The sequence below is a fragment of the Genypterus blacodes genome, unplaced genomic scaffold (genome assembly GCF_046128005.1).
Source record: "Genypterus blacodes isolate CSIRO-AG114 ecotype Tasmania unplaced genomic scaffold, CSIRO-AGI_Gbla_v1 ptg000007l_1, whole genome shotgun sequence".
Taxonomy (NCBI): domain Eukaryota; kingdom Metazoa; phylum Chordata; class Actinopteri; order Ophidiiformes; family Ophidiidae; genus Genypterus; species Genypterus blacodes.
The window spans coordinates 5,559,876-5,585,286 of NW_027466821.1; the positions used below are offsets into that span (position 1 = coordinate 5,559,876).

Sequence of the window (25,411 nt, forward strand, 5' to 3'; positions counted from 1 at the left end):
GGTTAACAGATTGTCTGCCGCATGACAGATCCAATGAGCTCATCAGTCATTTCTGCATTCCCAGACAGCAATAATAACCAAAGCACAAGGGAAGAAATGCCTTTGGTGGATGAAAAGAAATACTCACGCTTTCTCTCAATCGAACTCTCATTTAGCTTTGTTTGAAGCTTGAACGTAGGTGACAAGATAAGACAAAGAATCCATTGTCTTCTCTCACATTATCTTACTCTTTGACCCTCTTCAATCAATCCTTTTTCTTCCTGGAATGCATTTTGGTGTCAATGTTATCTTGGCCGGTTGCAACATCTGGATGCTCCTCAGCTGACAGGTCAAAGGTAAAGAGAGGTTAACACAGATAGAAGAACTGGACCACGCCTTTAAGTGTAATGTCATAGTGACCACATGTAATAGTGCTGATAAATGAATGATGTTATACGCTGAGTAAAGGCCGGACAGCATTATTCATGCAGCTTACATTGAAAAAGGAGCCATAAAATGGGAGTGCCATCTGATATGAGGTGAAAAGTGTTTTGGGTTAAACCTATTAGGCAGGATTAGGATCAAGTACAGCTCTCCCTCTAAACGCACAGGATTGCGACAATGAGCGTCGGGGCCAAAATCTGTTTTCATAAACCTTAAATAACTGAGTCAAAATACATAACATCGGCCCACATTGTTGCGTAATACCTGCCTCTTATTTCCTAACTGGCTTAGGGCCGGCAGGCTTAGAAAATGACCTCGATTTTTTAGGTCATTTGAGTTAAAGTAGGGAACTGCTGTCATTGGACTTTTCCCAAGTGTGTGTGTGTGTGTGTGTGTGTATGTGTGTGATTGTGTGTGTTTAAGAATCACACCTCCACACACTCAAAGGAATGAAAGCTAAACTGAAGGAGAAACTGAAAAACATTCTAAGTTTGTTTATCCAAATTATAGGACTAATCGTACTGAATGGTGCCGTAGGTAAAGCTTCACTTCACAAATATGGTGACATACAGCATGTTAGGATGACAAATCATTTTTGTTTGTTTAACAGGTGGAGCCAGGGACACAACGGGGCTCACTAAAGAAAAGAAAGCCATATAAACCCTTACATAACATTGGAGTAAAAATGTGTATGGGTTGTAAAGTGACAAATTGATAATAATTAATAATTAGATTATGAATAGCGACTGAATTGTCTTACATATCCAACACCATTTCCTCTTCTGTGTGTGATCAGCTGAAGTGTAGTCAGACTATAGTATTATTCCTGCATGTGGAGCCCTGTCGGGGGGCAGATATGATGTTATTTGTGGAGTTAAACCTCCATAGGGGAGCTAAACGCTGTGCTGTCTGTATTTTCTGCCTGCAGTATTCTGCCACAAAACAAACAAACAAACTTGGTAGGGCACAAAAATAGAGCGTGTGCGATCCTAAACTACTTGATATTTACTTTTGCCTTCCATTCATAGCCATCCGTATGAATTTGCTCTTTTGGTAGGAGCAGATTTGCTGCTTTCTATATTAACTTTCCGTCACAGCTAAAAACTAAAAAACTTAAAAACACAAATATAGAATATATACAAACACTTTAACATCTTCTTCACCAACTTGGGAGGACATGTGTGAGAATCCCAATAAATGAAACAACAAGTACAGATTCATCATAAACAGGTATGATTATTATTAAGGTTTAGACTCGATTAAAGCTCCGCCCACGTGGATTACGCCAGCCAATGAGCTTAGCGGAGTCTCCTGGGAGCGTTTATATGTCAAACTGCAGCCCGTGAGTGTGTTCATTGTACTGAGTCATGCGCAGACGGATCAGAGGAGCTGTGCGGGAGGTTCTAGTATACAAAATCTGATCCCGTACGCCGTATTGACTTTCACCTATCATCCAAACACACATACACACAGCGAGGTTTCGGTTCTAGCCGATGGGAACGCATCGAATCGGGATTGTCTAACCGATCTCCTCGGGATCTCTACACCTCCATCCAGTGACGGACCATCGCGGATGCGGGGATTCGACAAGGATGCGGTGACTCTGCTGTGTGTGAAGCCGTCGGATCTCCTGTTTGTCGGGGGGAGGGGGTGTTTCTAGCTAAACGAGGGGGTCACAGCAATCCAGGATGAAGCTCAAGCCGAACCAGACCAGGACCTACGACGGCGATGGCTTTAAGAAACGAGCGGCGTGTCTGTGCTTCAAGAACGAGCGTGAAGAAGAGGTAGGAGATCCCACAGCAACCTAACGTGTCACACTCATTACTCATTCTGACTTCTTATGGCCTCGCCATCATACACCTCTCATTCAAAGAGCACACTAGGGGTTATAATCATGCTCAATTGTCAACATTAGCTTCTATGCTGATGCATGTGATGTTGTGTTTGGTTTCTTCTCTGGATATCGATTTCGATACATTTATCTGGCAGTGTTTGTTTCCGCGCTGCCATGAGCCCCGGGCCATCCAGTTTAGGCTAGTTTGAGGAGCGTACATAGAGGGAAAAGAAAAGCGACTGATATAAGCGCGCCTGCAGTTATAGTGCAGGCGAGTTCCGGGCAAGACGTTCAAAATAAAAAACCACAGAGAGAGTGAATGGGGGTTCTCCTTTGCGATAAGATAGGGTACTTTTATTTTGGAAGGACGCTGCTATTTTTACTGTGTAGTTCTCGTTAGCGTGGTGTAGCTAACGCGAAGGGGGCGAGGCGCGCTACAGCACGTTTCCTTCAACAACGGGCCTAACATTAACACAAGAGATACGAACATAGGCCACTTATATACTTATACATGTAGTTACCTAAGCCGGAGTCACTTTATTACATTTAATTGTGTGGTAGACTGAATAACCCCATGTAGACAGTGGACATTGATGATCCTGCAGCAGCGCGCCGGCCTTCAGGTTTTAAAGGGACCGTTACTACAGTACATCAGTCATTCCTGTGATGTGTCACACCGCAGCTTTCAACGGATACATCTTCATTTCTGGCAATAAAAACGTGGACATAAACTCCCCGACGCAGTTGAAAGAGCAGTTTTTGTTTATCTGCTGGTCACAAATCAAATTCTGGGTCACATTTATTGCGTTTTATGATGAGCACATAGTTAAACTATCACCAGAAACTATTAGTAATTCATTACTAACTGTGTTGTAGTTGTTGTCTAGGCTTGTTAAACCAGTGTGGTATTGATTGTTTGAGGTGAGGAGACCTTTGGATCACTGACTGAACTCTTTTGAAGTGATGGTCAGGATATTTTACGTCTTTTCCAAAAGTATTTGCAGTCATGTCTGTGTATTGAACAAAGGTTTTTTGAATAAGAATGAATTTATATTGCATTGTGTTCAGATATAAACCTGGGATGCACCCTTGGTTAATGTTTATAAGAGCTTGTTTGTGCACTGTGGTTGTTCTCATATAACCAGATATCACATGAGAGGACAGATGGAAATAAGGGGACAAAAGCAGTGTAGCCTGGGTGCCACTATTATCCCCAGGGTTGTCAGGCTCAGCTGGGCACGTTGGCTCACACAGGCAGGGATATGACATATGATGTGTTTGTAGGACAGGAACAAATCTGGTCATTTCCACCGACGGTCTTGCGCTGAGCTGTGAGGCTCTGAGCAATCACTCAAGCAGTCTATCCCCCTTCACGAACAATTCAGAGACACACGAGTCTAACTCTCCCCTGTAACTGCTTGGAATATGATCTGTCCGTGTTGCTGTCTTGTTTTGTATTGAGAGAGTGAAGGAGAAAGCTGAGACTCCGGGGCACAGATCTCTATAACAGCAAACATGAGAAACCAGGAGGCTGCTGGTGCTGAGGGACAGCAGCAGAGCCGGCCGGGTCAGAGCCGACATGCCAGAGGGCTCCATGAATTAATTAAGCTCCTAATGGTGAAATGATAATTATGGCTATCTTTAACCACCAAAGCTTCACCAATGACTGCTACAACACCATTTTCAGTTAAAGAAACCACTGAGTTGTGTGATTGTAGACACGTAGAGAGATATACACACTTGTCTTCTCAATGTCAACAAACAACCTCCATTGATTTTAATTAACGTTAAGCTCAGTGCAGAAGCCACAACCTGCAATATGTGGGCGTGCAGGCGATTTAGGAACCCACGCCGTCTGTTTTGATTCAGGGTTTAGTATTTAGTGCATGTGCAACACGTTGGACTGGTCGATATTTGGCAGAGAGATGTTACGCTTCCTGTTCCCTTCAGAAGCGACAATAGAAGATGATGCCTTATCAATCAGGGGTGTATGTGTATCCGACTGTAAAGCCCGACGCAGACCGTCAATAATGTGAGGCGGGAGGTTATCACGAGATGATCCTGCATCATAACACGAGCCTCTCTACCTCTGTCATTCTGCCTCTCCTGCTCTTTTCCGTCGACTTTCCTTATTTAAAGCCTTCTTTTCTTATTGGTTTTTATCCTCTGATACCAGGCTGATGCACCGGCTATATTACACTTTTAGTACTATTGAATCAGCTCCTGCCCTTGAGTATTTGCTACAGCGATAAATAAGAAGCTCTCCCTGTCTCTTTCACTGTCCGACACCTTTTCATCTCGTCTCGCACTCCTTCTCCGGCTCTTTTCCAGCCTCTCCTCTCTCTTTCCGGCATTCCCTGTTCTGACATTTGGAACCTTCTTTATGTGACAGCTACCCGCGTTCCTCCCTGGGGAGCAAGATGTGTTTATGTCCTGCAGAGGATTCCTGCCTCCGGGCCGGAGAGGCCTCGAGGTCTCGGCGGTCGTTTTACTACGCATCGCTGAAAAGTCAAGAGTGAATGCAGTTGACTGTCTCGAGGTGTTTGACTCCTCCACTGTTCAACATGTGTGTGTTGTAGCAGTGATTTATGTGGCGTAACTGTCTTCCTGGGTCGTGGGGCCCCTGAGAAGGAGCCGGTGTTGCGCAATAGCTGGGAAACCCCGCTGTGCTCACCCAGTGCTCCTTTAACCCTCGTTCCCAAATCGGCGCAGGTCTTCTTTCCCTTTGAGTTCAGCTGACCGCCAAGCTGTCTGCACCGTTTTGTGTAACACATCTGCTCATACTGAAGGCTCCCTGCTCTCTTATCACTGTGCTGAAGCATGTAGGTGTAAAAAATGAATTCCTAATTATATAGAGTTTGTAATATGTTGATTCAGCACTCTACATTCCTAGATTCTTAAATCAAGCTAAATGTAGCCGGCGCTGTGTTTTGTGTGTTTGTGAGCTTTCCTCCCCGGCAACAACACAGAGATAAAAATGGATCACCCGGTGCAGGAAGTCGCCCCGGAGGCTCGGCGGCTTTTGTTTAGTATACATCCACGCGTCCCTTTAGGCCACGTTGACACCACTGATCTCTGTAAGCCGGGCTGCAGCGCCGTAACCATAACAGCAGCTTTCAGCGCCTAGCTTCGGACAATGGGGCCTAGGGTGTGAGAGGGCACTGAAGGAGCCGTTTCTAACACCCACAGATCACACACACATTTTTAACATGTTGCACTCCACTGAGAAGACGTCATGGTCTGAACTCGTCCCGTCTGTATGCGACTCGAAACGCCTCGCATGTGCCGCTTACAGTAAACACAAATAGACAATCACCTGCTGTGTGTGTGTGGGCGCATGTGTGTGTGTGTGTGTTCTGTAAGTCTCTGCTCTGTTTGCCGAGCGTGAACAAGCTGCATCGCCACGCTTGACATCCGTGTAGCTACACACATGCCAAGCTGAGAATGCTGTTCTAACCTGGCTCAGCTGGGAATGAGCAGGTGGCTGCGGCCTGAATACGGCACGTGATGCAAAGGCCGCTCGCAGACGGCGGCCTGACATTTGTCGTGCAATCCCCCCCCCCCCCTCACTGGCAGGCCGCCCCTGCAGGATAGTCTGAACAGGCCTCTACTCGCCATAGCACCAATCTCATTAGAGAAGGTTTGGGAATCCATAGGAGAGGTGAGTTTGGATTAACCATCTGCTGCACAAGCTGCTAAACACACGTTTCTTTAAGGCACGAAAAGCATATTCACATTCACTGCCTGGTGTCTACATGCTGGCGTCGTTGTGATCTGTGTGTATGAGCTGCTGGTGTGTCAGTATAATGATTTGAAGCTCCCTGTAAAAGGAAATTGAAAAACTGATCCCATGTTTGCACCAGGTGTGTGTGTGTCTGTGTGTGTGTGTTGTGGTCACTATGTGGATGCGTCTACAAACCGCAGACACAGGCACATCTGATCCGTGCGTATCACTGCACACTGCAACTGTAGTGTAATTGAAGCCCGGCAGGCCGCTTAGGGGGAGTGCAGGGAGAACCGGAGTGGGCCGTGCTTGGTTTACATACATTGTTTTGTAGGGGTCAAGTTGTTTTGGACGCCCTCCAGATAAAATAGACTTTGGTAGAACTTCATCACTAGGCAAGGAAAAGATCTGAGAATGCAAATGAAGCAGTATTTAGTAGGGTGAGGAAGAGCATGAAGGGGCAGAGAGAGGAGAACAGGACAGGTGGCTGATAAGAAGGAGACAGAAATGGAATAATTAGTACGAGTATAATAAATCTGTGTCCATTCCAGGGATGGGAATGATGTGCCAAGGTCGCCACAGGACACCGGGAGAATCCATCATTTTGTTGTAGAATGTCAGCCGACTTGCTAATGAGCTATTGACATTATGATAATTGGAATATACATTTGCCGTTGTCATTTCCTTCCCTTCACTCCTAGTCTGCGAGTGTAGAGGTCTCGCTGTGGCAAAGACCATAATTCCCGTTGTCTTCCAATGTTTGCTTACGTCGTCTTCTTCTTCTTTCCACAGGTGCTACTGGTCAGCAGCAGTCGGCACCCAGACCAGTGGATCGTCCCCGGAGGAGGGATGGAGCCCGAGGAGGAGCCGTGTGGCGCCGCGGTGCGAGAGGTGTTTGAGGAGGTGAGGAGACACGCGAGAAACACGTCTCAAGTGTTACAAGTTTGAGTCTATCCGGGTCAACAGGGGCTTTAACCCTGACCTGATTCGGATGACAAAAGGTCTCTCAGCATCACCCTCGCTGCAGGAATCAGTGCTCTTAAGTCTTCATACTCTCAGGACTCTCTCAGGTCATTACGGTTGTTCATTTCCAGTAAAATTGGCAAAAGTTTGAGACCAGCTGGTGAGAGCGGTAGGATGACCGAGGGCTCTGTGGTGTTCCAGAGGTCCCGCGTCAGAGATCTAAACTTGGCTCCTCGCTGAATTCCTGTACATTCACAGGCAGAGCGACACTTGTGAAGTATGAAGCTGAAGCGGAGCACCGGGGTCGAGCGGGGAGGAGGGGGTGGGGGGGTTGAAGGTGGGGCGGTTGGAGGTCATCCGTCTTCTAACGGTAACGTGATTCCCGCCAAGTGCAGAGGAATTAATCGAGACACGTGTGAAGTATCATTAGGACATCATTATGTTTCCGTAATGCTAATTTGGGATGGGGGCCAGGTTTTGTGTTTCAGCACAGAGGGGACGAGGTGGAGGCGAGAGTTAGGACGCATTTCACAAGTAATTCCTTGCGTCACAGAATCAAATCCAGCTGTCACAGAGTCCTTCCTCCGAATAAAAAACAGTTCAGTCTCAGCTGAGACGATAATTCTGCACTTATGTCTGTAGCCGTTGTGTGTTTTTGTTCTCTTTGTCCTGTATCGTCTGTTTCTGCACAACAACCAGCACGGAGGACAAAACAGATTTCATATTCTTGTTTTTGTTTTTGCTTTCCCTCCTCAGGCTGGCGTCAAGGGCAAGCTGGGGCGTCTGCTCGGTGTGTTTGAGGTAAGCTCTTCATTCCCTCATCACACTGGGAAAAGCCTCTGATGGGGCACAACGCACAGCAAAACACACATTTTAGGGGGATAAAGGTGATCCCTGACACATTATCTGTGTGTTACGTTTTTGTGCTGCACTGTCTTTTCTGTTGACAAGAGCAATTTAGCTCCATACCAATCGATGCTTAGAGAATTGGAGGTGAATTGAACAAATGGACCCAACATGCACCGACTTGTTGACGTTATGGATTGGATTTGTGTTATTAACGCCAGATATTGCGGTGTCTTTCCTTCTTATCGGCACAGCAAAACCAAGATCGGAAGCACCGGACGTATGTTTACGTGTTGACCGTCACTGAAACACTGGAAGCCTGGGAGGATTCTGTCAACATAGGTACATACTGTATATGTTATATGATCACTCCTACATGGTGTGTGTACGTGTATGTGTGTGTGTGCTGCACGGAGACAGTATGGGCAGTGCGTGCATATGCAGGGTTATGCAGCTGCCTGTAAATCTGGGCTGCTTGTCTGAGCTGCTGCGGTTTCTTAGCGGTGCGTCAGCGTGCAGTAGATCACGGCTGTCAGTGACCCGCCTGCTGCCTGTATGCAGCAACTTTACTGGGTGCTCGGTGGAAAACATCGCCACTGCAAACTGTGGCTTTGAATCCAAGCGCACAAGTCTGCTCGTATACACGCACATTCACATTCCAAGATGCATAAGCTACTTGCAGAGGGTAACATTTAAACACAATCCTTCCTTTGTTCCAAATTATTAGAAACACCTTTCTGTCCAACACAAAACCATAATCATAACGATGAACTTAAATCAACGGCTTTCTGACGGCTCTTTAATAACATAGAAGGCTGTACATGTGTTTGCTTTTATTAGAGTACAGTTGAATTGTACACCTTTACAAATGTGTTCTGATGATGATGTCATACTATGTATGTCAGTTATGAATACACTGTCACTGACACTATCACACATAGATTTTTATAGCGTTTGTATTTTAGCACTTAGTATTACATCGCTGGGTGGCTACAGGCCAAGTCTGATGTCAGAACCTCTCTTTTACCGATGCATTGTACTCTGTCTCCCTCTGCAGGCCGTAAGCGGGAGTGGTTTACTGTTGACGAAGCCATCAAGGTGCTGCAGAGCCACAAACCGGTCCACGCCGAGTATCTGCGGAGGCTCCAGCTCAGCTGCTCCCCCACCAACGGAAACTCCATACTGCAGACGCCCCCGGCCAACGACAACTACCCCCACTACAGCGCCACTGCTACCACGCCCTCGACGGGCAGTGTTCTGGGCTCATCGTGCAGATAGGAGCTCACACTCCCCCCCCCTGTGCTGTCCACCTGCAAACCTGGACGGCCCATGGAAAGTCTGTACAGTCTGCATGAATCAAAGACTGATTAGAGTAACGGATCACTTGTTTGTAAGATTACTAGTCTTAGCTCCAGGACTCGCCAAAGCCACGGACTCACAAAGCTGAGCGGAGAGGTTGATGAAGAGACACACACGGGTCTGACAGGGCTGAAGGTCAGGACGAGGAAGCTGCAGCCTCTGCTGTCTGCCTTAAAGAAATTTTTGTATGAATGTTTTGTTGGGGTTGTTTTATTTCACTATTTGTGCTTTCTTTTAGCAGAACAGACATACTTTCTAATAAATGAAAGGCTAATCGACCCCAAATGAAGTCCTTGAGGGAGAATGTTTCCAAAGTAGCATCTTGATCATCAAACCCATGGCGATGCAGCATTTATGGCTCTAAACTAAAGGAGCGTGGTCCAAATCCAAAATCTAATCATTAAAGTGAAAGCTGCTGCTAACAGGAGCGTCTGTGAGAGTGGAAAACAGCCAAAGGAAGGTTTTTGGATGATGAATGTTTTGTTTACATGAATCATCTTCTATATACGCAGATATTCCATCATTCTAGACAAACTCTTAATAGGAAGGTAGGGCTTTATCTTAAATTGACATGAATGAGGATGAATCTGGATGAATGCTTTCTGGAGAAATAACTGTTCTAAAGTGAAATTTCTACCATCCAACATATTTGATACCTCTCTATGATATCTTACTGTGAGCGTTTGCTGAATTTGATGGGTATTTATTAACCAAAATGTTTGAAATATCTCATTGTAACATTCTCCCAAATTAATACCAATAACTGAAAGTAAATAAAGTAGCTCTTGGTCGCACCTTGGTGGGGTCAGAAAGGTCAAGGCTCACCAATTGCAGAGTGACTTGGAACTTGTGACTGGATGGTGAGCCGAGTTAGACATCCTCTCACACGGCTGTAACCTAGTTAGTTATCTAGTTAAACTTCAGCCAGTGCCTCTGAATTATGAGTCGCCTCACCTTGACTCGTCCAACAAATTGGCCTTTTGTCCTTTTACAACCACATGCCACCATCAACACCTCCTAAAGGCAAAGGATTTAATGCTCCAAAGTCCATACAGTCTTTGCTTTAGGGATTGTTTGCTGCCTTGACCCAGGTATGTGGTCATTAACTTTCAGTGAACTTGGTTAAAGAAAACCAACCACATACTGAGACCCACTTCCCTTAAGAGTCGATGATCGCAGACAACCCTTTGAATATAGACGGCAATTAAAATGTAAATGTTTTACGGGCTGGAAGGAAATGTGTCACATCTCGAGATCACCTTTTTGTTTTGTTTCTGTCATCACCGTTAACGAGACACTCACTGGCTCCCGTGTCGACAGCCGAATGAAGACTAGTAAACATGTAAATAGCTTTAACGAGAGGCAGAGAAATGTCTTTTTACCCTGAATGAACCTGTACAATTTCTCTTCACATTTTATATTTTTGTAAAAATGTACAAATGGGGGGGGGGGGAGCGAAAAAATGTGTACAAAGAGAATCCTCTCAGTCTGTATATTTGTATCAGTGACAGTGTGCCACAGGTTTAGGAGACACAGTTCGCTGGTGTGTGTTGGAGTCTAAAACGGATTGATGCCGATGTCCCAAAATAAATGGAAAGGTTATTCCAGATTGAGACATCCAGTCTAATCAAATGATCAACAACACGAGGTAAACAGCAGGATTAACACAACATCCTGCAAACTAATTTATGTGCGGCGTATTCAAGCAGCCCAGATCTGTATACAATGTGAATCAAAAGAGATAAAAATGCAATTTCTGGATTGTTTTTCAGTCATTTCAGAAAGACACAGAGGTCGTCTGGAAAAACGTTGAACTGAAAGATGCTTTTAATTTATTGTGTACATTTATCTGCATTATCACAAACACACATCCACAATTTCAGCTCCCATTGGCTTTGTGCCTCGTGAGTCAGAGAAGATAAAACTGGAAACTTTAAGGACTTCCCCTTAAACTTGCGTGTGTATATGTGTGTGTGTGTGTGTGTGTGTGTACTGTGGATTCATAAATGTGAGTTGTGCCAAATTTGGAACTTTTGCTAATCAGGCCGAATACTTTTTATGTTTATTATGCAGAAATGTAACTGTAAACTTCTCCTGAAACATTTTTAATAAGCTTGTTACTAAAATTTTAAATAACCATGAATATTAACCACAAAATTTAATGGATTAATCCTAAATCATCCCCTTTGTAAAACTAATGATAAATCTTCATACTTTGCTCATGTATGGTCTATTTGTAGGTACAGCTTTGAAAAGATCACACTTCAATCTCATCATCATCAACAAAATGAATGTCCTCTGAAACTTAAAGACATCAAGCGTCCACTAAATGTCATGTATCATGTGGACGCTGGTGGAATGTCTCCTTGACGACGCAGAGACGTGTAGCCGGCACATTTAAACAAAGGAAAACTAAAGCTTTGTCATACAGAGGATGCAAAGATACATTTGAAGACCTGAAATGGAAAGATTGTTTTGAAATAATATGTGCATTAAAGGAGGAAAATGTTATTGTACTGTACATGTGGTAGTGTGTTTATTCATTCAACACCAAAGACTAAATCATTGTCAGGTGTCATGTGTCATAATTAGATGTAGATAGTATGATTGAGTATTCCTGCAGCTAAATGGCAAGTGGGCAAGAGGGCCCACACTGACTGACATGTTAAGCTTTAGAGTTTGCACCGCCTTTAGCCCCGACACTATATATTTGAAGACACACACAATGCGAAGGGGCATTGAGACCATTACTGAGACACTGAGGTTAATAAACTGTGTAATATCCAAAGCAAACATGCATTACTTATTAAACTACCACAACCGAGTTGATCAGGGACGCTTGGGACCATTGAGACATTAATATAGTAGACTATGATTAGAACACAAAGCCTAATTTCTCAAATGGGAAGTAAACACGTCGTGCAGCAGCCACTTGTTGACCTTTTTGTAGTCATTATTCAGCTGTAGAAAACAGGCGTAATTATATTTCCTGACACGCTGGCTGTGCACACCTGGTGGGAACAGAACAGGGCGGAACAGAGCAGAACAAAATAGAACAGAGGTTTGTTTCCCCTGCACTTCGAAGCAATAAGGGCGTCGCGCTTTGGCCCGCTAAGGTTTGTGACGCCATGACGTCACTCTTTGACCCTGCGAGCGCTTATTCCCCTCCACAAATTGCGCTTCAAACACCCACAGTCAAATCGATCCGGTGGAGAAAAGCGTCGACTCACTTTGACGAGTGAGTGTTCTTGTTTTTCGTGTTTATATCAATGTAACATTAGCAACACTCGGGGGCGTAAACTGACACCGCAGGTGCGCCTCCCGGCGGCGAAGCTCCGCCCTCCCTGACAGGACGTTAGACGGCTCACCTGGACGACTTCAGCGACAATAAAACCGCACCAAAACCGAATTCCGGGCTCATCATCCGGTTTAATGGTGCCGCAAATGTAGGCTACGTCGACTGTGAAGGGTTCGGGATGGACGAGGTGTTCTTCAAGTCGGCTCTGCCCGTGCAGGAGAGCTCCGGGCTGGAGGACAGCAGCTTGGCTCTGCCGGCCGAAATCAGCTTGAGAACCACGGACAAAGTGAATCCGGGCGAGCGGAGCCTGCGGGTCCAGCAGCAGGTCCAGCTCACTCTGGCGCGGAGGGCCAAGCGACCGTCTTCAGTCGGTAAACATTCACTTTTTACCTGCAAATGAACAGATTTCCCTGCTGGAGTGGCTCCTCTGCAATTAGGATTGGAGCTCAAATGACAAAGGATACTAAATAAACAGAGAGGTTCTACACATGATAGTAATCCTGTTTGATTTAAGCCTTTGTTCAATCAATGAGCTAACCGTGCGTGTGTGTCTGTGTGTGTGTGAGAGACTGGAGGGACGAAGGACGTTGACAAGTCCTCCTCATGCCTCATTGAAAATAACGACTGATGAGGAAACTCCCTGTGGAGACCCGAGACCTCAGATTTGAATGCTTGCTCAGATAACATGCAGTGTGTGTGTGTGTCTACGTGTGTCTACGTGTGTTTAGCCAGCTGCAACAGTTTACCAGGAAGAAATGTTTTGCCCTGTATTCGTACTGAGTTGTAGTTGTAGTTCTCTTGTCCAACAGGTTTCTAGCTTTCATTCATCCGCCTGAAGGCAGATGGAGGCGCAAAGTACTGTAGGAATTTAATATCACAGCCCAACTTGTCACTGACAGGCTGACAGTGATGTATTAGTAGCTTAAATAAACATATTTAGGTCAGGGACAACCGCCATATTTTCAAACAGCACTGATTTCACACCTTGTTAGATTAATTGTTTGTTTATATGAATATATATATATATATATATATATCAACACAGTTTGAGCAGCAGCTGTACCGCCTTCTGGAACGTTCCATGTATACTGGATGTAAACATTTGGGAGACAATTAAAAGGAATTATCAGTGTAAAGTGACTTATAATCAAAGGTTTAGCTCTCCAAATGCATTGTGTACATTTTTAGTGTTGGTTACAATGTTACTAGGTGATTACAGTGTGAAACAGTGAAACTATAAACCTTAACAAAGCCTCTTCCATGTGGTTTAGGTAGTCTCCGTTTACAGAAAACAGGGAGGGGCCATGATACCAGAGATGGACCCTTAACAAACACCAAGGTGAGGGATTCTCTCTCTAATCTCTCTCTACACACACACACACACACACACAGTTTACAGAGTCTCACGTTCTTCACTTTAAAGATTGAGCAGACTGGTAACATTCTCGTCTGAGTTACAAAGAGCAACCAGGACTCAGGGACAGGATCGCCTCAGGCTGTGCTTTAACTTTTGTACGTTATAATTTGCGTGTAGTCAAATGGAGAGAATCCCTTACTGATTACATCCGCTTGTTGTATTTTCCATACAATAGCTCAGGTGTATATTTAAATTTAGGAAAGCATTTGAGCCGTGGAATTCAAACCACACCTGTTTAAACTCTCTGACTGACTGAACAGAGACGTGTTATCTGTATCTCATTCTACTGTAATCTTTGATCTTATCAGCATTTTTTACACATTACCCATGACTGGTTTAGCTGTAGCTGATGGACTTCCTTGAGAAAAGTAAACAGAGCAGTAGAGGAGTAAATCTGACGTAATGCTTTGTACTGTAACGTCTGTCACATGTGTATTACGTTGTCTTTTCTCTGATTTGCAGCCTCAGATGAATGGTTTTGGTCACCTTGTGCGACACCCATCCAGGAGGGTGGAGGTGTCTCCCACACAGAGCCCCGAGCTTCCCCAGAGACGCTTGCCTTTCGGGTCCTTCCATTTTGGGACCTACACCGTCCCGGGCCCCACTCACCAGCAAAGGACGGGCACCGTGCTGGACCGCTCGCCCGGGTCCGACTCATTCCGCCGCTACGCCTTCTCAGAGGTCACTCGGGGCACGCGGCTCAACACGTCCACGTCCGCTCACGGTAGTCACCGCCATAAGTCCCTCAGGCAGGCCGTGGCGCCTCAGCAAAGCACGGACAACGGCTCACGCTGGGTTCGCCACCAAGCGGACGTCCAGCGGGAGAAGAGTCTTGTATGGAAACAGAACGTGCAAGCTCTTGGTGCCGCTCAGCATGATGACGGGCACACCTGTCTGTCTCAGGTCAGGAGGGACGGCGTAAGAAGGCAGCTGTCATACTCGCCCTCCATGGCCAGCATGGAAGTGGACTTGCCCATCCAGAGGGTGCAAGCCAACAGCACCATGGCACTGTGAGTCATGTGTTCATGTCTGTTTCAGCTGGATCGGATAGGGAATCAATCGGTTTCTCCAACTAAATGAAACTAAATCTACTAAGGCTTGCGATCGCTCTTTCAAGTCACTTGCTGATTGTCCTTTCTCTAATCTGCCGCCTCCTCCTGTCACAGGAAACCGGAGAACAAAGCTCCTGAGATGACACTGGAGCGAGCCGTCAACCTGCTGAGTCAGGACAACGAGGAAACGCTGATCTGTGCAGCCAGCTTCATACAGAATCAATGTTTCAAGAGCGCCGACGCTAAGAAGATGGTACGTCCAATCACCACACGCAGACTGACGGACAGAGTCAAGATGAAGTAAATTAGTGTGAAAAGCGTACATTTTATTCACTCCTTACATTCACTGGCCTGTGGTATGTAAATATGCCTGCAGACATCCAAATTAAAACGGCACACAAAGCCATTTTTGTCTTTTGTATCATCAGAGTGCCTGGGATCATTCTGCAACCTGGCTTTTGTTGCTTTCATGCAAATATTGACGCATCTTAGAAAACGTTCCCATCTTAAGCCGGGTATGAAAACCCTCTCTGAGCTGACACGATTTGCTTTGTTTGCATGCAAATAAGGTGAAGAGCTCCGTTTAGAAATGGGCCTCAATCTCAGTCTGAGCTCAGGAATCATGATTGATGATTTTGAGCCAAACGTCATGTATTTGATGGCGTTTTGTGGTTTTCCCTGTGCGTTTAAACAGAAAACCTCTTAAACCAACTATGAAAAACTTATATTCACACATAAATGGAAGTCTTGTTCTAATTCGCCCTCAGCTGTTGTTTGCAGAGACGCTCTGAGTGGGAGTGGATCTCATTTAACTCCTGTTGTCAGTTGCGTAATCTGATCCCCGTTCGATGTTTTATTACCATTATATGGTCTAGGTGGAATATTTTATACAGGCGTCTGTTTATCTATCCACCATTATGTTTGTTTATAACCCATCCGTGTCTGCAGGTGTTTTATCTCCACGGGATCTCCAAGCTGCTGTACCTCCTGCAGAATGACAGCGAGGAGGAGGTGCAGCGCGCCGCCGCTGGGGCTCTGCGCAATGTTGTTTACCAGAGCGACGAAAATAAGATGGAGGTGAAGGAAAATGAAGGCCTGGCCACCATTTTACTCACATTGAAGAGCAGCCGCGATGTAGAGACCAGGCGGCAGCTGACTGGTCAGTGTTTGCAGAACACGTTAAAGTTATTGATCGGTGTACCTGCTGTCCAATCACAGTCTCCGTTCCTCGCCCACAGGCCTGCTGTGGAACCTCTCCTCCCACGACCTTCTGAAGGAACGACTCTCCAGAGAGGCCTTACCCGTCCTCACCAAGGCGGTCCTGGTGCCCAGCTCGGGCATATCTGAGGGCGAGAACCCAAAAGACGAGCTCCTGGCCGATGCAGACGTGTTCCACAACGCCACCGGCTGCCTGCGGTAGGCCTGCTCACTCCACTCAGACACCGGACACTCGGAGAGCTTTTGTCGTGTGGATTAATGGGCCGAGTGTAAACAGATCGCACTGCCGGTGTCAGATAGTCTCCAGAATAAAAGAGGGTGTCTGAGAATTGGACAGCGAGTTATGTAATGCGTTCAACGTTATAGAAAGAAGTTGGTAACCCGAGTCTGTAGACGGTCGGCTTTGGTGCTGTTTGTTGTCTGAAGAAAAAGTCAACATCTGACATTTCCGAGACAATTAATCCAAACATTTCCTATATGCTCTTTGGCTCCATAGAGCTGATCCTCGCCCTTTACACAGCTTTAAGTTTCTTGTTATATTAGCATTTACTACTGTTGCACAAACTACGCTCATAATTTCAGGAGTAAACACTGTCGGAAGTCATTTCAGTGAACTGAGCACCGATACTGCTGTTATTAGCGCGGCAGTGAGATAAGATTGGCAGTCACGCTCTGAGATTATGTGGCATATTTTCGGCTTTGGCGCCGAGCATTTCAGTTGTTTGCCCAAATATGATCTCCCTGTTTACAGAGCAGCAGATATCAGACGCTCTGCCTCCCCTGGCAACTGTGAGAGCCTGAATAATTCATGGCGCCCTCTCCTCTGTCCTCGCCGCTTCACTGAGCTGAAATCTCTCAGTGCTCGCTCGCTCGCCGTCCCCACGTTATCAAGTTCTCCTTATGCTCTCAACCTTTTCAGGCGGCGTCCCGCCTTCCTGCAGATGAGGGAAAGCGACAACCTCCGCCCCAATTTATGTTTCAGCACCGCACAAAGAGCCTTTTGTGTGACTGCATGTTAATTCTTTATTTTCCCGAGGAAGTTGAGGGGTTGTCTGTGTTTTGTTAGTCAGAGGATAATGTACCGTGGCTGTCACGACCTTGAGCCCTGAGAGTTTATGCATCCATTAATGTGGACAGTCCGACTTTATAATGAACACGGAATGCGTCTCAAATGCAATCAGGATACACTCCATCATGCAGACTGGAATACTGCAAATCCTGACACCATTACTTCACCCTTTGTTCCAGAAACTTGAGTTCTGCCGGGCCAGATGGCAGGAAAGCAATGAGGGAGTGTGAGAATCTAATCGACTCGCTGGTCTATTACGTCCGGGGAACCATAGCCGACTATAAGCCAGATGACAAGGTGAGATGATGTGCAAATAGAAGGGCGTTGACTCAGAACCGCCACAATTTTCCAGACTCGCACCATTGCAAAGCCACAGAATGTGTGTTTGCCATGAATGTAACAATTTCGGCAAAAACAAGATTTGCACTACCCCAAATCTTAAGATTAAATCGGGTTAAGGTCCTGCACTAGTCATGTTAGAACACTAACACTGATCTACATTTGCATTTCCTCTCCTCTGAAGTCCACAGAGAACTGTGTGTGCGTCCTACACAACCTCTCCTATCAGATAGAGGCCGAGCTTCCCCAGAGGTACGCCCGGGAGCTCCGAGAATCCCGTATGAACCTCGCTCCCACGGCGAAGACGGTGGGCTGTTTCTCTTATCGAGGTGCCAAGATCACAGAGGTAAAGGAGTGATTCAAGCAGACAAAACAAAAAAGGCTTTAAGTCTGGTTTTCTAAGTCTAAAATACCCACAGAGAAATCAATACATAGTCTGCTGCACTGAGGCAGGCGCTTTGACGGCAATATGAACCCACTGAACCCCAGTGAGATGCGTAACCACTGCCTCTCGCCATCTCTTCCCCAGCAGCTTGAGCGGCAGTGCCCCCTGCTGGAGGAGAAGGCCAACCCCCGTGGCATGGAGTGGCTGTGGAGCGCCATCACCATACGGATGTATCTGTCCCTGATCGCCCGCAGTGTGCGTCACTGCACACAGGAGGCTGCAGTGGGAGCGCTGCAGAACATCACAGCAGGAAACGGACTGGTAGGAGGGGGAGGAGGAGCTGGAACGTTCACACACTGACCCCTGGACCAGCTTTAATCAAACTATGTGCATGTTTGGATATTCAGATGCCATACTTTATTACTCTAATTTGCAGTCCAGACTCTCACCCTAGCTGTCAATCATGCATGGGTTTGTATGTGGTCCGGCAGGTGACCGAAGCCATCGCTCACACTATTGTTCAGCGTGAAAACGGCCTTCAGCATGTGAGGAAGATTCTGCAAGAGGGGGGCAGCAACGTGAAGAGGACAACCGTGTCCCTCGTCAAAAACATCTCCCGCTACATGGAGCTGCACCCTGACATCGGTAAACTTTTGTCGATTCTTCCGCTTTTTGTCTTATGTACATGAAAGGCTGCGCCGTTATAACACTTGTCTTCTTTTGTTAAAGTCAAGCAGGTGTTGCCAGAGGTCGTGAGTCTCCTGCCCAACGACGACACGGGCACCGACCAGTCCACCGAGTTCACCACGTCCCTGTGTCACATCCTCAGTAACCTCTGCCAGAGCGACACGCTGCATGTCAAGGCCATCGTCAACCATGGAGCCCTGCGGAAAATCATCAACATCAGCACCAAGGACAGCGGGTCAGAGTTGGTTGAGTTCTCGCTCAGTTTACTGAAAGGAAACGGGAAGGATTTTTGGACTGTTTGTTTGTATTTGTGTTTCTTAGTTATGGACCAACCAGAGCGGGTCAGGCAGCAAGCACCCTGCTGCACACCATGTGGAAACACAGTGAACTCCACGGCGCTTACAGGAAGGTCTGTTCCTACACACACACACACACCACACGATAACACACATGTACATGATTTCTGAGAAGAGTGAGGCAGCATCTTGTTGTTTACATTTTCACTGATCATTGCTCCCATTTGGAGAAGCAGCAAGATGAAACGCAGAACAAAACATAACCGATCGACCGTCTGCTCTCTCTCGACAGTGCGGCTACAGGAAAACGGATTTCATCAATGCGAGGACAACAAAAGCTGTGAACTCAGGATGAGACGGAGCACAAGATCCATAAATAACAAAGTAAACCTGCGCGGATTTACTCACAATATCAGCACTTGTGGTCCCAAACCACTCAATGCCGTATATCAACACGAGAACTGTTGGTTTTGTACAAACGGCGCTTAGATGGTTTATTTTCTCACAGCTGCTGACCAAACAAAATATGTTGGGAGGGACAAAATGATCCGGGCCACCTCAAACTCTGTCGTCTAAATTGAAATAGCTTAAAAATCCGAACTTCTTACTGTTATTAACTATTTTTTATAGTGTGTCAATTAAAAAGTTGGATGCACAGAAAATGCTCTGCAATTTTCCTCTTTAAATGCCTGTAAAAGCAATTTTAAGTCCATATTTGGTTTTTGACAACACAGAGACACAAGATAGCAGCAGGAAGTTTTCATTGCATGGCAACTTTAAGACATTTTCCAAAGATTATTAGATGAGCAGGTGCTCCTGTTGATTGACAGACATGTGGGCGATGAACAAATGAACATCAGCGTAGCTCCTCCATGATGTGATTGATGTTCCTGCAGTGTTTTGTGCAAGAACAATATAGTGGCAGCTTGAGCAATTACAGCACTAAAACATTAGAAAACTGAAATTGTGAAGGATTCTTTATATTAATGTATAGAATTTACATTTTTAAATAATGGTTTCCTACTGTAACACAAAAACAAACAACTCTTTTTGTTGGACTGTAATGTTTTTCAGACGTGAATAAACACTTACACATAATTCTGTTGGGGGGGGTGGAGCTACTAAGTCTGACGGATTTCTGTTAAATACCTAAAATATAGAGTCCTGGACAGATCGACCCCAGACTGCAAAAGTGTCTTTTTGATTAGATGTGCGCGTGTGTGTGTGTGTGTGTGTGTGTTATTTGTATTGCTGATGGTCCGCCATCTAAAAAAGGCACCTTGCTACCTAATATTCATAGGTCATTTGACTGATCTTCTTATGTATATATGTTGTAAATTTTGGCATATAATAAATAAACCATTTCCAGCACCATGGAGCCAGAGCCTGAGCCATTCATGCCAACAGAGCTGCAAACTATATCTTCCTCCTGTCTACTGACTCATGGCATGAAGCCCAAAGTGTAAACAAAAACAAACACACAGTAACTTAATATTCGTAGGTCACCTGAATTCCAACTGGAGGGATTGGAAACTGCGTGACAGAGAAGATCACCCCGTGCGGGAGATGGGAAGTGAAGTAGAACTCACAGTGAACGTCTGCATCTGACATGCCGGCCAGAAATAGAATCCTCATACTCAGAAAATCCCTCGGTGGTCTAGCTCCCTCGCAGAAATTTTATTTAAAAAGTGAAATGGCTCCAGAGACTCACTTTGTCTAATGATGCTGATCCCACCTGGGACTCTGGAAGGCACCACTGGATTTGAGGCCGGGGATGAATTTCCTGAATCAAATGAATATAATCCTGCACAATAATTACAGCTTTCTATTCGTGGTTTAGAGCTAAGAGCATTACTTTCATCTCAGGGAAATATCAGGAATAGATTGATTTACAGGGGGCTTATTGTTTCTTCCCTTGCAATACTTCTAATTTTGGACAATCACATTATACTCATTTATGATAATATTTCAAAAGTGTCTTGTTTTCCTTACTTTTCTTTTGTCCTTATAAATTGCTCTTTGTTAATTTCACGTAAAAGCTTTTAGTGGTGGAAAGGTCTTCAGAAAAAAAACATAATTACTCAATTGGATCCTGTAATCAAACATTTACTTCAGTTAGGGTTTTGACTGTAATCAAAGATATTAAATACATGTTTTCCAGTAAATAATAAGCATAAGTAAGTAAATAAAGTAACATAAATTTACTGTCTGTGATTAGGAGAAGAAGGAATAATTGACAGCAAAGAGTGGACTAAAATATAAGGGGTGTGTCCAGCAGATGGCAGTAGCGTCGCAGCATCGTGAAACACAACCCATTACAAAACAAAACTGGAGAAAATATTCAGTTTTAATCCTTTGTATAAAATATTGTGCTCATGCAGAACTTTCTCCCCCCATGACCTCGCTTTCTCTTTCAAAATAAATCCAGAATCCCACATTTTTGAGAAGCACTTGGGTGCTCAGATTAAACTCTAAGCCTTTCTATTTGTGGAGCGCAACTCTGTGCTTTTCTCTTTCCTCTAATAATCTCTAATTCGGCCACTTTGGGAACTATTTCGGTCTGTGAATTCGCAGCTTTTTGGTTTCTGTGCTCGAACAGAAAATCTCTGGAGGAAGCTAAATCCTCACAACAATGGGCCTGCTTGTGTCGCTGCAGTTTAAACCGTGCTGTGAAATGATTCTATTTATATTTAGTTTAAACACCTCACACTAACTTCACGTAATGAATTAGGTGAAAAGCAAGACGGGACTAATCAAGACATTTCGGCATAATTTTGCCCTGGATGACTTTGTTTCTGTCACTAAAGCGTGTGTAAGATAAAGAGCTACTCCAAAGCCGGAGGTATGATATTTATAGTCCAACGTACATATAATATAGGTCTAAAAATACCAAAATAGCCAGTGGTAACAGCTGTGGAGACACATGAGAATGGGTTTGTTGACCACTGGAGCGGAGCAGAGTGAAGCAACATGCTGGAGCTGTCACAAAAAGGCCCGACATGTTTTTTAGAGAGGAAGAATAAAGAACGGATTCTTTCACAGCATCAAGCGAAGCACAGTTTCTCTACACTGAGGTCATTGTCAGCGTTGTCGGGGCTCGGGCCAAATTGCTTTCCCCTGACATAATCACTCAGGAACATTTGGGATCTAAGATGAAGTCACCAGGTTTTTGAAGAGTTATTGGGACAACATGTGTGTTTGCCTCTATGATCTCTTGAGAATGTGAGGTATGAGGAGGACCCTCCCTCTGAAGTCACAGAGTAGCAGTGTAAAGAGGAGCAGCAGCAGGGTGTGTTACAGGGGTTTTTGCAGCCCAGACACACATGCACAACAAGACAAGACAGTCAGAAAACACAGGTGATTGTGTGTTCTGGTCAAGACTTTCAACCAGAACCATAACTCCAACCGAGTTCTCCAAAAAGGTAACAAAATGCTGGAAACTCCTGAATTTGTTTGTACTAAATACTTTTGAATCCATGACAGTTAAATCACTTATTATGCGTGGGAAGACAACTTGCTCAGGGGCTGTCTTTTGCTATTTATTATTCACATTATTTATGAGTGACTGATGCTCATGTGTGGAGGAAAAATGAGGAGCAAAACAGTGTATTTTCAGTTTGTAGCCATTAGCAGCTAATAATGATGGCGCCCAGACAGAATGCAGGCCTCGTTAGCGTGATGAGCTCCACCTGTGTTCACTAAGAGGCGGCTCTGCAGGTGTGTGTCAGCCCGTTAATTGCTGTTGCTTGTCACTCGTCAGGCGAAATCACCGACAGCTGAGCAGAGCTTTTATAAACCCTCAGTCTGTTGTCCGTGTTGTCGCTCTGTTGAGGCTTTGTGTTGAGTTTGTGATATCTCTGGGGTTTATTTTGAGACGTTTTTCATTTTGAGCCCATTTGATTGTCTTTCTTTTGTTCTGACAGTGTTGGGGTTCATCCTTTAATTAAAATTGCTCAACGTTATTACATCGAGCCATCATTATGGAGTCTGGGGAGGCAATCTTGGAATAAATCTGTTATTTCCTTGAAAGAGGAAGAAGTAATGAAACTGCTATGTGTTTTGATCAAACATCAAGATTTCACCTTTATGTTGTGAAAGAGTTGTCAGATTTCCTAAAATGGAAGACACATATGTTGTGCGTTTAAGAGCAGCGTAATGGTTGTGGCACAAAACTACCACAGTCGCTGTTGGCCTGTGGAATAGGACACCCACGTTTTGTTTGGTCTTAAATTCTAAATACAACATGAGTTTACTAGTTGTGATGAATGACACAACCTTTGAACCTTCTGGGCTGAGAGAAAAATTCCATCTGTGCCAAAGAAAGCCCAACGGGTGCGCTTGTGTTCTTCGCGCAGAACAGATCACGCCTGAAACAATTCTGTGTATTTCTGTACAAAAAACAAATGCAGTACTGTGATGCAACTCTGAAAACCCTAGAATGCATTAAAGTTATATGTGCCACTTGACCATCTGGTCTTTACTAACCTCCCACACTCTGTCCTCCTGGCACACAAATGGGAAATTCTCTCCCGTCTCATCTTTGCAATTCCATACAATCACAATGAGGGTTCCAGTTAAACTCACTTGGTTGTCAATGTGCTGCCCACCAAGTGAGTTTGGGATTTGAGCCATTCCAGATAACAACTTAGAGAAACAAATAAAACAAAAGTTGCTGACTTCCTACCACTTCTGACGTCCTCTAGACATCAAACTGTCTGCTACCTCACTAACTCACAAAGTTTCTTAATTAGCTTGACCTTGCTGAGGCACAAACCTCCATCACAGAGAATGTGTCATTCATTGCTCTGCTGTTTGCTGGAACATCCTCGTGTCCTCCTGCCTATCAGTATAACCTCTGATGCTATCAGGGAGGAATGGACCTGAATCCGGCCAGCTGAGACAAACACTCTTCAACCCATCCACCTCCCTGACTGCTGATGACTTTGTCTCCTTCTTTGCTGATAAGATATCAGCCATCAGTTACCAATTCTCTGCACCTGACCAGCACAGTCTGACTGCTCCACCTCACCTTTCTTCCTCTAACTGATGAGGATGTCTCCGACTACAAACAACCTGTCACCTGGATGGCGTACCTGCTGATTTACTTCTAGCCTTCTCTGCAGTCCTCACTTACAACAAGCACATTCCTCAAGACATTTGAACAAGATTTTGTAACTCCACTTCTCAGAAAGCCAATGCTCAAACCGTTGTACTGTTTCCTTTTCTGTCTAAATTGAAGACTAATCAGCTTGATGTCAAACTCCCCCCGTTTCAACAATATTGGTTCCACTGAACCTGCCCTCTTGTTGCCTGTAGTGGAGATTGTCAGTTCACATTTTGCTGAACCTGTCAGCAGCCTTTGACACAGCAATCTATTCAATTCCTCAGTCCACTCTGCTCAAACTGGACCTTTCTGCTGGTCAAAGTCCTTGCTCATACAACAACAACAACAACAACAGGTGGAAGAGTCTACTCATAGACTTTTCATATCATTACTATGCAGATGATTACCAGATCTTATTCTTCCAACAAGAAGTCTCAATAGTTCTGGAATCATTTTCGTTTGATGTGCTGGTGCTGTCTTCCATACCAGCGCACATTTCCACCACGTTTGTCATGGCCTCTCACGGTCTCTGACGAAACATGACAGTGTCAAACGGAATTGGCAGATCAAGGAGGATCAGGACAGCAGCAGTATGAGAGGTGTGCGGTGCTTTTGTAATCCTGTCAAGTGCTTCGTCTGAGTGCTGGCTGCAGCGTTTGGGGTTAAGGGTGGGACTGTTTTGTGATGGTAAAAGAGAGTCTACCAAAAGGCCTGGAAGTGGCACTGAGCTGTCCGACATGCAACCTGAGGTCCTACGCAAAGGTGAAAAGGTCAAGGATGCAATCAAGAGGGTCGATGCTTGGTCTGCAAGAAGACCAGAGATTCAGAATAGAGACAGTGGAATGGAAAGAAATGATTCAATTAACTCCAATCCTCTTCTGGTTGAGCAGCAGATGGAAGGATAAAAAGGAAAAAGAGATAGAGAATGTCTCTCTGGGGTCAGAGGCAGAAGCTTTTGAGACGGGGAAGGATTGCTTTGAAAGTTGAAATGGCAGAAGAAGAAAGAGCCTAAAGTGAGGGGTCATCCTACCGGCAGATCTGTGCCAACTCCTGTTAAGACTCTTTGTTCAGTTTGCAAGACTTCAGACAGCCGAGCGGCTGGTGGAGAAGGCCGGTGAGGACGGGCGAGAGGAGCTGGGGAGAGAGTGATCAAAGGCAGAGAGGAAAGTATAATCAGGGAGAAGAAAGGGAAGAGATTCGATGGTGGAAAAGAGGAATATGTGAAGAGGTAAATTCAACTGCAGGGATAGAAAATTTGAGACCCAGGCATACTTCATAGGAAATAAGACTTTCATGGCAAAAAAAAAAGACGAGGCAACTGAAGGACACAGTCAGGTATCAGGATGAGTGAGGGACAAATGCTCATAAGTATTAAGACACTGGCACTTAATGGCTTC

General features: G+C 45.1%; 2 protein-coding genes across 3 annotated transcripts; both read left to right on the forward strand.

Annotated features, from left to right (window-relative positions):
* Positions 1 to 1,793: 1,793 nt before the first annotated feature.
* nudt4b (nudix (nucleoside diphosphate linked moiety X)-type motif 4b) lies at positions 1,794 to 11,670 on the forward strand. The gene is made up of 5 exons (XM_076153668.1): positions 1,794 to 2,207; positions 6,774 to 6,884; positions 7,701 to 7,745; positions 8,045 to 8,132; positions 8,848 to 11,670. Exons 1-5 carry the CDS (start codon positions 2,112 to 2,114, stop codon positions 9,066 to 9,068), a joined length of 561 nt encoding a protein of 186 aa, XP_076009783.1. The 5' UTR covers positions 1,794 to 2,111; the 3' UTR covers positions 9,069 to 11,670.
* A 589-nt stretch (positions 11,671 to 12,259) lies between these two features.
* pkp2 (plakophilin 2) lies at positions 12,260 to 20,275 on the forward strand. 2 transcript variants are annotated; one of them, XM_076154001.1, is made up of 13 exons: positions 12,260 to 12,818; positions 13,719 to 13,786; positions 14,327 to 14,874; positions 15,031 to 15,169; positions 15,865 to 16,075; positions 16,155 to 16,332; positions 17,383 to 17,500; positions 17,727 to 17,888; positions 18,075 to 18,248; positions 18,419 to 18,572; positions 18,657 to 18,849; positions 18,936 to 19,023; positions 19,203 to 20,275. In XM_076154001.1, exons 1-13 carry the CDS (start codon positions 12,626 to 12,628, stop codon positions 19,263 to 19,265), a joined length of 2,289 nt encoding a protein of 762 aa, XP_076010116.1. In that variant the 5' UTR covers positions 12,260 to 12,625; the 3' UTR covers positions 19,266 to 20,275. The 2 variants fall into 2 exon arrangements, with proteins under 2 accessions (XP_076010116.1, XP_076010109.1); XM_076153994.1 differs by having other exon boundaries at positions 12,262 to 12,818; positions 18,072 to 18,248.
* The last annotated feature ends 5,136 nt before the right edge of the window (positions 20,276 to 25,411 follow it).

Excerpts from the sequence above, each read along its gene's own strand:
- nudt4b (XM_076153668.1), top strand. The coding sequence starts at position 2,112 with ATGAAGCTCAAGCCGAACCAGACCAGGACCTACGACGGCGATGGCTTT. Across the intron at positions 2,208-6,773 it reads AGAACGAGCGTGAAGAAGAG|GTGCTACTGGTCAGCAGCAG; the intron begins GTAGGAGATCCC and ends TTCTTTCCACAG. Across the intron at positions 7,746-8,044 it reads GTCTGCTCGGTGTGTTTGAG|CAAAACCAAGATCGGAAGCA; the intron begins GTAAGCTCTTCA and ends TTATCGGCACAG.
- pkp2 (XM_076153994.1), top strand. The coding sequence starts at position 12,626 with ATGGACGAGGTGTTCTTCAAGTCGGCTCTGCCCGTGCAGGAGAGCTCC. Across the intron at positions 17,501-17,726 it reads ACTATAAGCCAGATGACAAG|TCCACAGAGAACTGTGTGTG; the intron begins GTGAGATGATGT and ends TCTCCTCTGAAG. Across the intron at positions 17,889-18,071 it reads GAGGTGCCAAGATCACAGAG|CAGCTTGAGCGGCAGTGCCC; the intron begins GTAAAGGAGTGA and ends TCTCTTCCCCAG.